The 13,139-nt window shown below is 34.8% G+C and overlaps 4 protein-coding genes across 7 annotated transcripts in view; 2 read left to right on the top strand and 2 right to left on the bottom strand.

Annotated features, from left to right (window-relative positions):
- The window catches only part of LOC107751350 (transmembrane protein 70, mitochondrial-like), a 4,489-nt gene extending 3,980 nt beyond the window's left edge, over positions 1–509 (bottom strand). Inside the window, exon 1 of the mRNA XM_016567047.1 lies at positions 143–509. Coding sequence (XP_016422533.1) covers positions 143–343 — 201 coding nt within the window. The 5' untranslated portion in view covers positions 344–509. The remainder of the gene's footprint in view (positions 1–142) is intronic.
- Positions 1–2,168, top strand: part of elocb (elongin C paralog b) — a 4,309-nt gene extending 2,141 nt beyond the window's left edge. Inside the window, exons 1-4 of one of the 3 annotated variants that reach the window (XM_016567049.1) lie at positions 622–724; positions 1,090–1,118; positions 1,317–1,460; positions 1,767–2,168. In XM_016567049.1, coding sequence (XP_016422535.1) covers positions 1,115–1,118; positions 1,317–1,460; positions 1,767–1,957 — 339 coding nt within the window. In that variant the 5' untranslated portion in view covers positions 622–724; positions 1,090–1,114 and the 3' untranslated portion in view covers positions 1,958–2,168. Of the gene's footprint in view, positions 1–621; positions 725–1,089; positions 1,119–1,316; positions 1,461–1,766 lie in introns of those variants that run through there. The other 2 variants (XM_016567050.1, XM_016567051.1) reach the window with 2 other exon arrangements.
- Positions 2,169–3,484: 1,316 nt separating this feature from the next.
- On the top strand, positions 3,485–6,965 carry LOC107751351 (ubiquitin-conjugating enzyme E2 W-like). The gene is made up of 6 exons (XM_016567048.1): positions 3,485–3,529; positions 4,068–4,159; positions 5,099–5,201; positions 5,293–5,448; positions 5,544–5,619; positions 5,775–6,965. The coding sequence occupies exons 1-6, from the start codon at positions 3,515–3,517 to the stop codon at positions 5,786–5,788; spliced, it is 456 nt and encodes a 151-aa protein (XP_016422534.1). The 5' UTR covers positions 3,485–3,514; the 3' UTR covers positions 5,789–6,965.
- Positions 6,966–10,137: 3,172 nt separating this feature from the next.
- On the bottom strand, positions 10,138–13,079 carry rdh10b (retinol dehydrogenase 10b). Of its 2 annotated transcripts, none has more exons than XM_016567054.1 (6): positions 12,376–13,079; positions 11,469–11,704; positions 11,264–11,362; positions 11,033–11,178; positions 10,793–10,924; positions 10,138–10,708 (listed from the first exon to the last, which is right to left on the bottom strand). In XM_016567054.1, the coding sequence occupies exons 1-6, from the start codon at positions 12,659–12,661 to the stop codon at positions 10,585–10,587; spliced, it is 1,023 nt and encodes a 340-aa protein (XP_016422540.1). In that variant the 5' UTR covers positions 12,662–13,079; the 3' UTR covers positions 10,138–10,584. The 2 variants fall into 2 exon arrangements, with proteins under 2 accessions (XP_016422540.1, XP_016422541.1); XM_016567055.1 differs by having other exon boundaries at positions 12,388–13,078.
- Between the last annotated feature and the right edge of the window lie 60 nt (positions 13,080–13,139).

Below are 13,139 nucleotides of genomic sequence, written 5' to 3' on the forward strand. Positions count from 1 at the left end.
AAATAAATAACCCTATTTTTTTTTTTTTTTTTGTCCAGTCAGCCGTCTCGGTATGGACACAGTCTACATAAACAATTGTACAATGTACAGAAAGGTTAACATCAAATGGCATCTTTGGTAGTCTTCTACTAGGTAACGTTACCTTTTTTGCATGGACTTTCAAAAATGACCTTCGGTTCTCATGCAGCAAATGTTCCTGACTTCTTAAGAGTAGAGCATGAGTGTGGCAAATATTCCCATTGTTGTGTAATGTCGGACGAACAGCAACTTTGAGGTTTCTGATTATCTGTTGCTGGGTTTTTGACAGACGCCGAAACCCCTGCAAAATCCCAAGCTGATACATTTTTTCATGTGGAGTTTTTCCACTTCCTCAGACAGCAACAGCAAGACCACTAAACACCGGAAGCGATTTGGTTTGTGAGCACACATGCAGTCCATCTAAAGATGGGCTACTCAAAAACCTCACAGGTGTGAAGAGGTATATATCGTACACATTACACTTGAAAGATACTTCAACCGAAAACACGCAATTCTTATGTGTTATTAATTATTAACAAATATTGAGGACGACTCTTATTTTGTAATATCTATAACGGAAGTGCATCGATTCTCTGCCGAACAAATGTTTCCTGTTGTCGGCAGTGACAACAGAAGAAGCAGTAGCCAGAAGCTTATCGGAGTGAAAACTGAAAAAAAATTCCCTGACCAGCTCGATCTTAGTTAGGTGAGACATTATATCGTGTATTTAATTATGACTATTTAATCTTGATTCGTGTGAATACTGTCTACTGGAATATTTATGGAAAAATACGATTTGTACGCTGTGCTTGAGCTAACTGACAGGTTAACTCATTGCCTATGATTTATTGTAGTGCATGCATGGCCCAGACTTTCACAGGACTAGTGGAGCTGTTTTATTTTTGTGCCAAATGTCAATATAAATAACCGTTATTTTTCAATGTAAAGTAGATTACATAGATATTTGGTTCTTGGCAAGCATCTGTATATGCTGTTACTAACGTTGCATTATATTTTTGTGGGGTTAATTTCTGTTAATTTAAACCTGTGTTTTTCTTTTTAATATTTCAGAGACTGACAAGGGAAGGTGGTAAAAATGGGTAAGATATTTTAAGTTTTTGAAAACAAATTACTAAAGTACTTATCCTGGACCTAGTGAGTTTGTGTTATTGGGAGAATAAACCATGTGGTACTTTTAAAATCCATTTCTTAGATTAAAGGATGTAAATACTGTTTTTTTTTCCCTGCATGATATTATGTTGGTGGCTTGAGCGTATGATCAAATTAATACATTTTAGATGGAGAAGAAAAAACCTATGGTGGATGTGAAGGGCCAGATGCCATGTATGTGAAATTGATCTCCTCTGATGGCCATGAGTTTATCGTGAAGAGAGAACATGCTCTGACGTCTGGAACAATCAAAGCTATGCTTAGTGGTCCTGGTGAGTATTTGTTGAAAAAGAAATTAATAACAGTGGATTACGTTAATTTAAATGACATCTATCACTATTTTCTTAGATTTTAAATGATAAGTGCTGCATTGTTTATTTAGTATTATGTATTTTTTATTATTGTTTTCCTTCTACTGTAGGATCCTTACTGACTTTTGCCCAACAGTAGTTATTCCACATTCTCTGTATTTCTTTAAATTTGATGTTTTACGTATTGTAAGTGTGTACATTTTCTTTTTTTTGTGTTAATATTAATAAAGAATTAACGTGATAGTAACATAGCTTTGTCTTTTTCAGGCCAGTTTGCTGAGAATGAAACAAATGAGGTCAACTTTCGAGAGATCCCATCTCACGTTCTTTCTAAAGTGTGCATGTACTTTACATATAAAGTCCGCTATACTAATAGTTCAACAGAGATCCCAGAATTTCCTATTGCCCCAGAGATAGCGCTGGAGCTTCTGATGGCTGCAAACTTCTTAGATTGTTAAACATAAAAAAGAAACACTCATATACACGTCTGGATGCAGAATAAATATGAAAAGCAAAATATCATTGGTTTATTTTATTGCTTTAATACATTTAGGTTTGCAAACAGAGATATGGTGTGCTGAATTAGAAGTATAACTGTGTTTGGTCATTTGTTATATTAACCTGTAATTTCCCCCCCGTTTTTTTTTTAATTTGTGGATATCTAAGTTATTTTGATTTTACTTTTTATTATTTTAAGCTTTGACCCAGTATTAACTTGATAATTTATGTATTGCAAAATAAAGATGCATGAAGTGATGCTCTCATATTAAATATTTTAATGACTAGAGTCAACCTGACAGACATGTAATTTTATAAAGTATTTGTTTGTGTTAACAAGTTAAAAATTCAGTTGAAATAGATTTGTTATACCTTTTCTGCATGTAGATTCATCAGACAAAATCTTGTAATTGTCCGCAGTAGTCATTCATCAGTTGTTTAATGAATAAAATCAGCTGTTATTGAAAATCTTTTATTCATTTTTTTCTGCTTTGTGAATTACATATATGCACGTAACCCTGGGATAGTTCACCCAAAATGAAAATTCTGTCATCCTTTACTCACAAGTTGTTCCAAACCTGTATGAATTTATTTCCTCTATGGAGCACAAAAGAAGATATTTTGAAGAATGTGGGTAACCAAACAGACTTGTGTGTATTGATTCCCCCCCCCCATTTCCCCATTTCTCTTAATGTTTTTCCATACTATGGAAGTCAATGGGGCCAACACATTTTTGGTTTGGTAGGCACTGATGACAGAATGTAAAATTTTGGGTGAACTATCACTTTAAATCAAACAGTGACTTCACTTATTAGGCCACAATATCCTAAAAAGAAGTCTCCTTTAACAGTTTAAATTGAATATGTCTTCTATTCTCCATGGGGGACTTGGCATCTTTTTGCTTTTTTGAAAGTAAATGGCACAAAGTGATCATTTTAGCTAGGTTTACTATGATATTAAAGGAATATCCTGCAGATATAAATGATGAATTATCAAATTTTAGGAAAACAACCAAATGTACAATTTATATAATGTCTTTATTATATATATATTAAGACATTTAAAGTCCCTGTAAAGGCAATATTAAATATGTGTTCTGAGTTTGTCACACCACAGAAAAATGTATTATTAACCACTCAGCCAAATTTGAATGATGAAAAAATCCGCCAAGTAAATAAAATAAGTGATGAAAATCTTGAAAAAATGGGCGGTATCCTCTTTGACTTTACAGGGACTTTAAATGTATAAAATATTACATTAAAACATTTAATGTTTTAAATATATAATTTATTATTATATAATTTTTTTATTTAAAAAAAAACTAAAACAAACAAAAAAAAAACACTAGCTTTCTATTTTTTCTATTCTATCTACTTTAGCATGTTCACCTGTAGTACCGCCCCCTAAACATTGTTGCAAACTGTTAATGTTGTTGCATTGCGGTTCCGTGAAAAAAAAAAAACCCTGATCAGACGTCATTCGGCCAATCGCCTGCCTCGCTACTGGGGCTTTCCATCATGGCGTCTATGCAGGTGAGTATAACATACACAAGCAACTATTTTCAAATAAGAATATAAATAATTTTTCACACATAGCTGTGACACGTTCCGGGTTTTGTCCAGTGTCCCTGCCAGTGCTAATCTGAACCCAGGACAGTCAGCTGTTTCATTTGTACGCACGTTTGTTTACTTTGTAAGCTAACGTTCAGTCAGTCTGACAACCCAGCAAACTCTGTGCCGTCACATCACATACTGTTGTGGAGGTAGAAGACGATACTTATAAAGATATGTGAAACGGGAATTATGTAGCAGAGTTCTTCCGAAGCTGTAAATAATGGTGTTTTTTAATCGCTAGCTTCTATAGCAGTGCAACTCGTTTGATTGACTAGCTCGCTGTTAGCAGTCTGTTTGCTAGTTGTATTTTTCAGTACTTTTCGGACAATAGGATTTAATTAAGGGGAAGTGTTTAAAATTATACACTTTGTATTAAAATGATGAATTATGATGTAATGAGGGCTGTCCTGTTTTTACTTTGAGGCATCCCTTAAATCAAGTTATTTTCACTTTTCAGAAGCGATTACAAAAGGAATTGTTGGCATTGCAAAGTGATCCACCTCCTGGAATGACACTTAATGAGAGAAGTGTGCAGAACACAATCACTGAGTAAGTTCTGAGATGTGTAAAGATGCAAGATCGAGCAGTCAAGCAGCTGAAGCTGGGTTATATTTGACAACCTGTAACCTTTCCTTAAAGTTGGCATGCCATGAAAATGCATGTATTTTCTAAATTCATGTAATAGATTTATTTGTGAACAATTCATCCTTTTTTTTTTTCTTTCTTTTTTTTTTTTTTTTTTTTTTTTTTATGTTTTGACCTCATAATGTTTAATCAGTATGTCAACCGGATCTTCCAGTAAAAATGACAGAAGTGTGAAGTATGTGGACTTCTCCAAAATGTAATCATCTTAAACTCCGCCCTTTTAAGCCCAGGATTATCTTCCTCCACTTCTGAGTACTAAAGTACTACTTCAGTTTCATTTACTCCCCCTTATGTCATTGCAAACTTATGAGACTTTAGTTCATCTTTGAAACACAAATGAAGATATATTTTAATGAAATCTGAGAGATTTCTGTCCATGTAACCAAAACGTTTACTAGTAAAAAAAAGTGTATAAAGAGATTGTAAATGTTATCAATATCAATGGTTTGATCCAAGTCTTTTGATGAGACATAAACGCATTTATAATTGACATGTAAATATTGATAATTTGACACATACATATAACACTTAAAAAGTAGTAAACAAATGCTTAAACATATTTGCATCACATGCATGTTTTTATAACCCTTTAAAATCATTAATAACTTGGCCGAATGTACTTTCAGTGGAGGGACAGAAATTGGCCAGGTTTCATCAAAATATAGTGTTTTGAAGATGAACGATAGTCTCGTGGGTTTGGAACGGCATGAGGGTGAGTAAAGAAGATACATTTTCATTTCTGGGTAGACTAACTTTAATCTATTTAAATTTCTGTACTGAATGGGTTAATAAGCAAGGAATCAGTGATTGTATTATCATATACACAACTTTGTGTTTGTCCAGGTGGTTGATAGATATGGAAGGTGCTCCAGGTACTCTCTATGAAGGAGAGAAGTTTCAGCTCCTCTTCAAATTCAGTAGTCGATATCCTTTTGATTCACCTCAGGTAAAGTCTGAATTTTTTTAAATATGTTGGTGTTTTTTTTTTGCCTACGTGAAAAAGCTGAATGCTTGTTGCTAATATATATTGTTTCTAGGTAATGTTCACTGGAGAAAATATACCCGTCCATCCGCACGTCTATAGCAACGGTCACATCTGTCTATCTATTTTAACGGAGGACTGGTCACCAGCTCTGTCTGTGCAATCTGTTTGTTTAAGCATTATTAGCATGCTTTCAAGCTGCAAAGAAAAGGTAAATTTAGCCTTTTAATTAACCAAATTGGGGAAGGTTAATGAAATTCATTTATTACGGTCGTTTATACGTCTAATGAACTGTTTGCTTTTCAGCGACGTCCTCCAGATAACTCCTTTTATGTAAAGACATGTAATAAGAATCCAAAGAAAACCAAGTGGTGGTATCATGGTGAGTGTATCCCGTTATCTTCTATAAAACTTCTTTTCATGCGAGTTATTTTAGTGTCAGAAATGTTAGTGTCTGACCAAAGTTCAAATCACTTTGTTTGCTTTGCTCTCTCTGCATGCTAAATTCATGTCTTCATCTTTCGTTTTGTTTTTCAGATGATACATGCTAGTATCCACATCGTTTTGATATATAAACAGACTTTTCCAAGTACATCAAGTACTTTATGATGCAGTCTTTGGGTTAAGACTGAACCAGCAGACCCTGGAATGGTGATTTATATATGGATTAGGCGTACACTTCTGCTGACTGGAAAAAGTGCTGAAAAACTCCAGGAATGTAACCCACCCGGCAAGTATATTCTGATGGAAGCAAGATGTGGAGCTTTTTTTTTATGTTTGATTTACGTTGTATTGTTTTCTTTCATAAGCCTCTAAGGGTTTGCACCGATTGTGCAATAATAGCTTCAATGTAGGTTTGGAATAAAAGGAAAGTCAGTGCAAATCAGAAAACCAGCTACTGTAATGGATCAGTCATCAAATGCAGAAACAGATGTCTATCCTTGCTTATTTATGCACTGTGAAATTCGAACAGGGCACATTTTTACATGTATTTTATGTAATATTTTAGCTGTATATTTTAAAACCATAGTTTCTTTTAAAACATAAGCCATTTTAAGTTGAATATTGTGGGTGTGGTGTATAGTACTATTCTGATAAATGTCATATTTACGGATATGTACAGATTTAATGCAGGGTGTTGCTCATATGATCTTAAAGGGTATTTGGAATTACACAAATGCTTTATGGGTTAGGATTCAAGCACTGGTTTTATAGATGGACCCCCATTTTGTGTAGTTAAAACAAGAGATAACTTTACGCATAATCACTTTATCTTTTATGTAAAGCTCTATCTAGTAATATTAAAATTGTCTGTTTGATTTCCTGATTTATCCTACTCTACTGTGCTGGGGAAGGTTCTTTTAAAAAGATGACTTTTCCATGCCGTTAGCATTAGAAAAAGTAAAGTTTGTCTTCATTGTTTTGTTAAAACTTTATTTAACTTTATTTAAAAGAAATGTTCTTATTAAAGTAATATATTTTGAAATGCTGTCATGTATTTAAATTAGACTATTTTATAAATGTATATTGTGTGGCTTCAAATATTGTTTGAGTTCTGAAGTTATCCTCAAAACTGTCGGACTCTGATGGTATACAAACAGTGTGTTTTATAGAAGTCAGTTATGTCAATTACATACACCACCATTAATGCTAGTTTGTGATTGAATGCTGATCTGTCCACTAGAGGGAAGCACAGTAATGTAACCGGAGACGTTCACATTAATTTGTTGCGGGCATAGCAGCAAACTACTAAACTACTGTTCAAAAGTCTATAGGGTTTCTGAAGTTATCCTCAAAACTGTCGGACTCTGATGGTATACAAACCGTGTGTTTTATAGAAGTCAGTTATTTCAATTACATACACCACCATTAAAGGGGTCATATGATGCAATTTCATTTTTTCCTTTCTCTTTGGAGTGTCATTAATGCTAGTTTGTGATTGAATGCTGATCTGTCCACTAGAGGGAAGCACAGTAATGTAACCGGAGACGTTCACATTAATTTGTTGCGGGCATAGCAGCAAACTACTAAACTACTGTTCAAAAGTCTATAGGGTTGGATTTTTTTAATGCAAGGCTGAATTTATTTGATCAAAAATACAGTAAAAACAGTAATATTGTGAAATATTATTACCATTTAAAATAACAGTTTTTTATTTTATTTTAATACGTTTAAATATATATGTTTATTCCTGTGATAGTAAAGCTGAATTTTCAGCAGCGATTACTCCAGTCTTCAGTGTCACATGATCCTTTAGAAATCATTCTAATATGCTGATTTAGAGCTAAGGCAACATTTCTTATTATTAATGTTGAGAACAGTTGTACTGCTTAATATTTTTGTGAAAACCGTGATATGTCCATGATTTTCTGATGAATAGGAAGTAACAATGTAAGTCACCTTTGACCAATTTAATGGATCATTGCTGAATGAAAGTATTAATTTCTAAAAAAAAAACTTTTGAATGGTAGTGTGAGTCCTGATACTAGGTCAAGTTCTGTTAGAACAATAATACTATTTCTAAAGAAATGGTATCAGAACATTTAATGTGTTAACAGTATTAAGGTTAAACCATTAAGAGCATAGTAATAGTATAATTGTAGCGCATTTTACTATGTATTTTTGTGTATTATGTGCTTTGAATGAGAAATGAAGGCCAGTAAAATAGAGCCTGAGTAATTTTGAATACTAAAGGTTATTCCAGATAATTATTTTCGGATTATTTTATAATAATTATTATTAAATTAAGAATAAAGCTACAAGAAGTTGTAACAGTATAGTTACGATGTGATCAGCAGGGGTAAACCAGTCATCAAGAATGATTCTTACTGTTTTTGCAGTGTATAACTGTCTAGATGTATGTTTTCTCAGTGAATCATCTATTCAGAACTAATAGCAGTGAGCCATGTTATAAAAAAAGTAGTCTGGAATGTTTATACAGATGAGATTCCAAAGTCCTCTGACTGATGAATACCACAATCATCGGAATTTTCTCCTCCGTCAGACGGAAATCCACTGGAGTATGAATGCTAGGATCTTCCTCATGGGATATCTGTTCTCTTGAAATGTGTCTGTGACATCACCGTTACGGCAATGTAATGGTATCATCCAAATGAGCATGGTGTGGGAGTGGGTGTCATTTCCTGGTAAAGGGAATGGGATTGACTGTGTATCAGTAATCTCTCATGCTTGTTCATTTTCAAGGACGTTAACAGGCCAAGGCTAAACCTGTTAGTCAGAGGGTCGAGATTAGGGGGAGCCCCACGCAGGGAAGCTGTCGGCTTTTCATGGCTCATTGTAATTGAGTTACCAAACCAACATTACTGAGATAACGGCAGTGATGCAATGACTCTGATATAAACTGAAATTTAGTTTTTCCTTTTGATAAAACAATCTGCAAATATAACAATTAGCAGAAAAGTTAAAGTTTAGTTTAGTAATTTGATGATTACAAAACATAGCTGAAACTAAGAAAGTAAGTTGTTTCTTAAAATTAAGCACTGTATATAAAGAGCTATAGAATGTATAATTGATAGAGGTTCAGATATATCACTTGTCAAATGTAAACTACAGTCTCTCTCGAAGCAATTCTTGGTGAAGCAAAATAATTGTCAGTGGATAATTAATAACTGATACTACAGATTCCAGTGAAAGCACATCACAAACACCTTACAATGGGCTGCTACACATCAACCATTCTTTCTTTTATGCTTTCATCTCTAATGAGGAATATGCTGCATACTTTTTGAGTTTGTACAAGGGGCTCTTTATTGTTTGCTGGTATTTAGGCTGAAAGTGGAGTTATCTAATCCAGAGACAGGCGTCACTTGTTGGCTTTTATTCACTGAGCTGTCAGTGTATGAACTGTCAGGTTTTTGTAAGGCTGTGCCATGATGAGCAACACTGGCAGCTTTCTTAAATAATCTGTCTGAAGTAAGTAACATAGTTGTCATTTTGATGATTTCAACACTTGTTAAACATATATAATGCGGAGCACTGCAAAGGTATGGACTAAAGGCTGAACTCGACTGTGAGCCCATCCCTGATTTGACTATCAGACTATTGAGAGGAATCCCATTTTCCCTCTGGCCAGGAACAAGCATATGCATTTATAATCTGTTTTATGGCATTTGAATGTGATTCCCTTATTTTATCACTCCGTTGATAAATATGCCTGATATTTCTCTCCTACAGTCACTGGTATTTCCGCAAGTGAGTGGGCAGGGAAAGACTGCATAGCAGGCTTTACATAAAATCACATCCTCTACTTCATACAGTTCATGCAATGCATTCATTTTAAAGTGTAGGTGATAGGACTATTTGGGGGGGCATAAATGACTTGTACATAAAATGAATAAATATTGTAATCAAATATTGTAATTAAAGAACCAATATACATTTAAATCAGCATTTATTCATTTAATTCTCTTATATCAGCAATGTTTCCTCTGCATTTTTTCCCCTGAAAATGCACATTAAAAACAAGCCTCGTCCTTTCCCTAAGAAGCCCTATCATTGTTAAAACTTTTCATGCATGTTCAGTTACATATTTTCAGATGTATTTTATACACATCTCGTATCCTCACCTGACTATTAAATTTATATAGTTGAAAGTAAATGTATAATATACATAATACTTATTTTTACTGCTTTGTGCTTTCAACTGACCTCAAAGAAAATGTATTAACAAGGTATATTATCACAGGTTATAGCTGTTAAATGCTTTGGAATGTTTCTTGCCGTTGAATGCATAAAGAAATGGGATCTACCATTCAAAGTGGAGAAAATGATGGATTTTAAGCATGGATTTAACCTCCACCTTGTTTGGAAAGCTGCTCTAAAAATAGAACTTTTAAACCGAAAACAAATAACCTTTTCCATCATTTAGCATTAGGGAAAAAGAAAACTCTACATGATTAGTTTAAAGGCTGTTTATTCAACAATAAGCACCTGTGGTAATTTCTGCTAATCTTTTGCTTTAATCATTGGTGTTATCCCAAATCATCAACACATCAGGACCACAAAGGCAACAAGAGGAAATACTTTCATTACATAGTGCATTTCATAGAGTTATTAGGAGGATAAAACCTCTAAAGTGACAAACTCTTGGAATGTTGAGAGGAAAGCAACAATACTTGACTAATAAAATGTGAATACAGGCCTTAAGCAACCTTACAGTATCACACAGCATTTCATAAAGCTAATCGCTACATAGTGTTCTAGATTTGAAATTATTGCAACCTCAAAGTTGACAGCAAAATGTCATCTGAAAAAAATTCAATGTACAGCTTTCAGTGTTCCAGAGGAACTAACACAGAATGTAGCAGCGTTGCTCAGTAAGAACCAGTTAGATTCCAGTCTTTGATTCATTGTTGTTCGTGGACTCCTTGCGTTGAGCCAGAAAGGGGTACATACATTTATCAGCCCCGATAAATCTGTACATGCACACAATGGCATCAAATGGCAAAACACTGCAAAATATGAGAGATTGAAGACCATTATAAATAGATTAAATAAAACAAGAATATTCAAGTTTTTATGACATATTCACTTACGTTTTCATGAAGGTGACCATGTACATGACTCGTGGCGTGCAGATCATTGGTTGGTCTGTTAGTATGGCTCTCATGGCCTGTTTGACACAGTACTCTGGCTTTAGCGGTGGAAACAATGGTGCCATTTCTTTCCTGTTTAAAAAGAGATAAAAGATTGTAAGAGAACAATTAAATTAATCAAAATTAGAACATGTCTTGCCATCAGAATTAAATTAAGGATCTGCAGTAAAAACCACAAACCTAATTTTGCAGCCGCTGAACATGCCAGTGTCAACTAAAAAAGGACAGACAAGCGTCATCTTTATTCCATCCTTATCAGCTGCTTTCAATTCATGGCTCAAAGACTCATGGAAGCCTATGGCTCCAAACTTGCTTGCACAATAGTCCTACAATGAAAAGGAGAAAGGTGCCTTTGTAACATACTGTGGTACACTGTACTAGATAGAAGAAGGAAAAGTGAGAATTTCTTACCTCAACACCAGCAGTGGTGAACAAGCCCAATGAGCTAGCTACAGTTACAATGTGTCCGTGATTCAGCTCAAGCATCTTGGGAAGGAAAGCCTTTGCAGTCTGTGAATATAAACATATACAGAATCAGAAGATGAACACTAGATGTGAAAAGAGAAGACGCCGCAAAACTTGACATTAATGGTGTTGATTTAAGCCATATACTGACCCAGAAGTGAGCATGGCAGTTGACCATCATCGTCCTCTCGATAAGCTCATCCGGGCACTCGAGAAGATGACGTCCTGACACAATTCCAGCATTATTGATCAACAGGTCGATGTTGCCCACCTTTTTGCACACCTTCTCTGCGGTCGAATACACACTCTCGCGTTTACTGACGTCGCAAACATACGTGTAAACTTTTGGCTGGAACAGAGGCAACTCTTGAACACTATCTGAAGACCCTTTAAAAAGAAAAAGATTACGTAAGAGTATTGCACATTTTTACCCGTTTAAATCTGTTTATCCCATTTAATCCCAGTAATAATTACATTTTGATTTTGAAGGCTCTGAAAGGGTTGTTGATGTATTTAACACAGTTGTCAACTAAAAATAAAACCACTAAATTCTAACAAAATTGTTAACTTACTATTTTTTGGGTCTTAACTGACCAAATGAGGAAATATCTGTAAATTCCTATCAGTTATCATTAATAAAACACAAAGACTTTCAAAACTTTCTGCTTGGGTTAACTAGGGAGTACACACGCGTTTACTTTCCTGGGAAAAAAATGGGATTAAATGGGTTAAGGAAGAAAAAACTAAAAACTTTCCAATAAGGTTTCATTTGTTATTAACTGCATTAGTAAACAGAAAAAAAACATTGAAAAATTATTCTAAAGCACTCAATCTTTCTTAAAATTAATTTAAACATTTACTAATACATTACTGAAATCAAACGTTGTATAGTTATGTAATGGACGTGAGCTAACATGAACTAACAATGAACAGAATGCATTTTATTAACTAACGTTAATTAACAATACGTATTAACAAAACGTTTATTGTACATTATTACAAATACTAATAATAAAACACTTGTGAAAGACTAAAAATAGGGGGAAATGGTCGTTTACTATTAAACTCACCAGCGGAGGGCTTCATTTCTCGGTAGATTTCACGCACAATCTCTGCGGTCTCTTCGTTGCTCTCTCGGTTGATGTCCCACAGCACAAGGGTCGCTCGTCTCCGGGCAAACTCCTGCGCAAAGAGTCGCCCGAGACCGCTTCCAGCACCGGTAATAACACACACTTGGCCCTCCACACTCTTTTCCCGTGGAGGAATAAACCATTTAGCACCGGCCAGTACGAACGACCATATTATTTTAAAAGTGACCACGAATAATTCAGTTACAATATTCATAATGTACGCGTGCCTCTGCGTTTCCACTCGCCAAACTAAACCAATTACAGCGACGTTCAGTTCCAACAGCAAAGAAAGAAATCAAACCGCAAATGTGCTCAAAGAAACACCCTGTCGAGGCTTGGATAAAATTTGGATCTACCCATAACAGTGTATTTTTGTGGCTCGCCAGCTCTTTAAATATGATCGAACTAACTTGACTTCATAACTTTCCACGCGTGTTTGTGTCCGCCTGCTATGCAAAGCAGTCATAGCGTGTGCGTCATATCTAATGCACAGTTTCCAGCCTATCTACATCTCAACGCAATGAATTCTAAATCTAACATTTTGGCGCAAGCAGAAAGTCTCTTAAAAGTAAAATAATTATTACACTTTTATTCTTAAAATGCAGGCAATAGACCTGGAGACCTAATACATAACCGGAAGTCTGAAGGACCTCGCTTATAAGACGCCACCGCGCATGCGTAGAAGCCTCTTT

The sequence above is a fragment of the Sinocyclocheilus rhinocerous genome, unplaced genomic scaffold (assembly GCF_001515625.1).
Source record: "Sinocyclocheilus rhinocerous isolate Xijiao unplaced genomic scaffold, SAMN03320098_v1.1 scaffold2065, whole genome shotgun sequence".
Classification (NCBI taxonomy): domain Eukaryota; kingdom Metazoa; phylum Chordata; class Actinopteri; order Cypriniformes; family Cyprinidae; genus Sinocyclocheilus; species Sinocyclocheilus rhinocerous.

Coding starts and splice junctions, on each gene's coding strand:
- LOC107751351 (XM_016567048.1), top strand. Junction 5,202..5,292: donor ATCCTTTTGATTCACCTCAG/GTAAAGTCTGAA, acceptor TATTGTTTCTAG/GTAATGTTCACTGGAGAAAA. Junction 5,449..5,543: donor TTTCAAGCTGCAAAGAAAAG/GTAAATTTAGCC, acceptor TTTGCTTTTCAG/CGACGTCCTCCAGATAACTC.
- rdh10b (XM_016567054.1), bottom strand. CDS start 12,661: ATGAATATTGTAACTGAATTATTCGTGGTCACTTTTAAAATAATATGG. Junction 11,705..12,375: donor CTCCGCTGGTGAGTTTAATA/GTAAACGACCAT, acceptor TTCTTTTTAAAG/GGTCTTCAGATAGTGTTCAA. Junction 10,925..11,032: donor TTCAGCGGCTGCAAAATTAG/GTTTGTGGTTTT, acceptor CTTTTTAAACAG/GAAAGAAATGGCACCATTGT.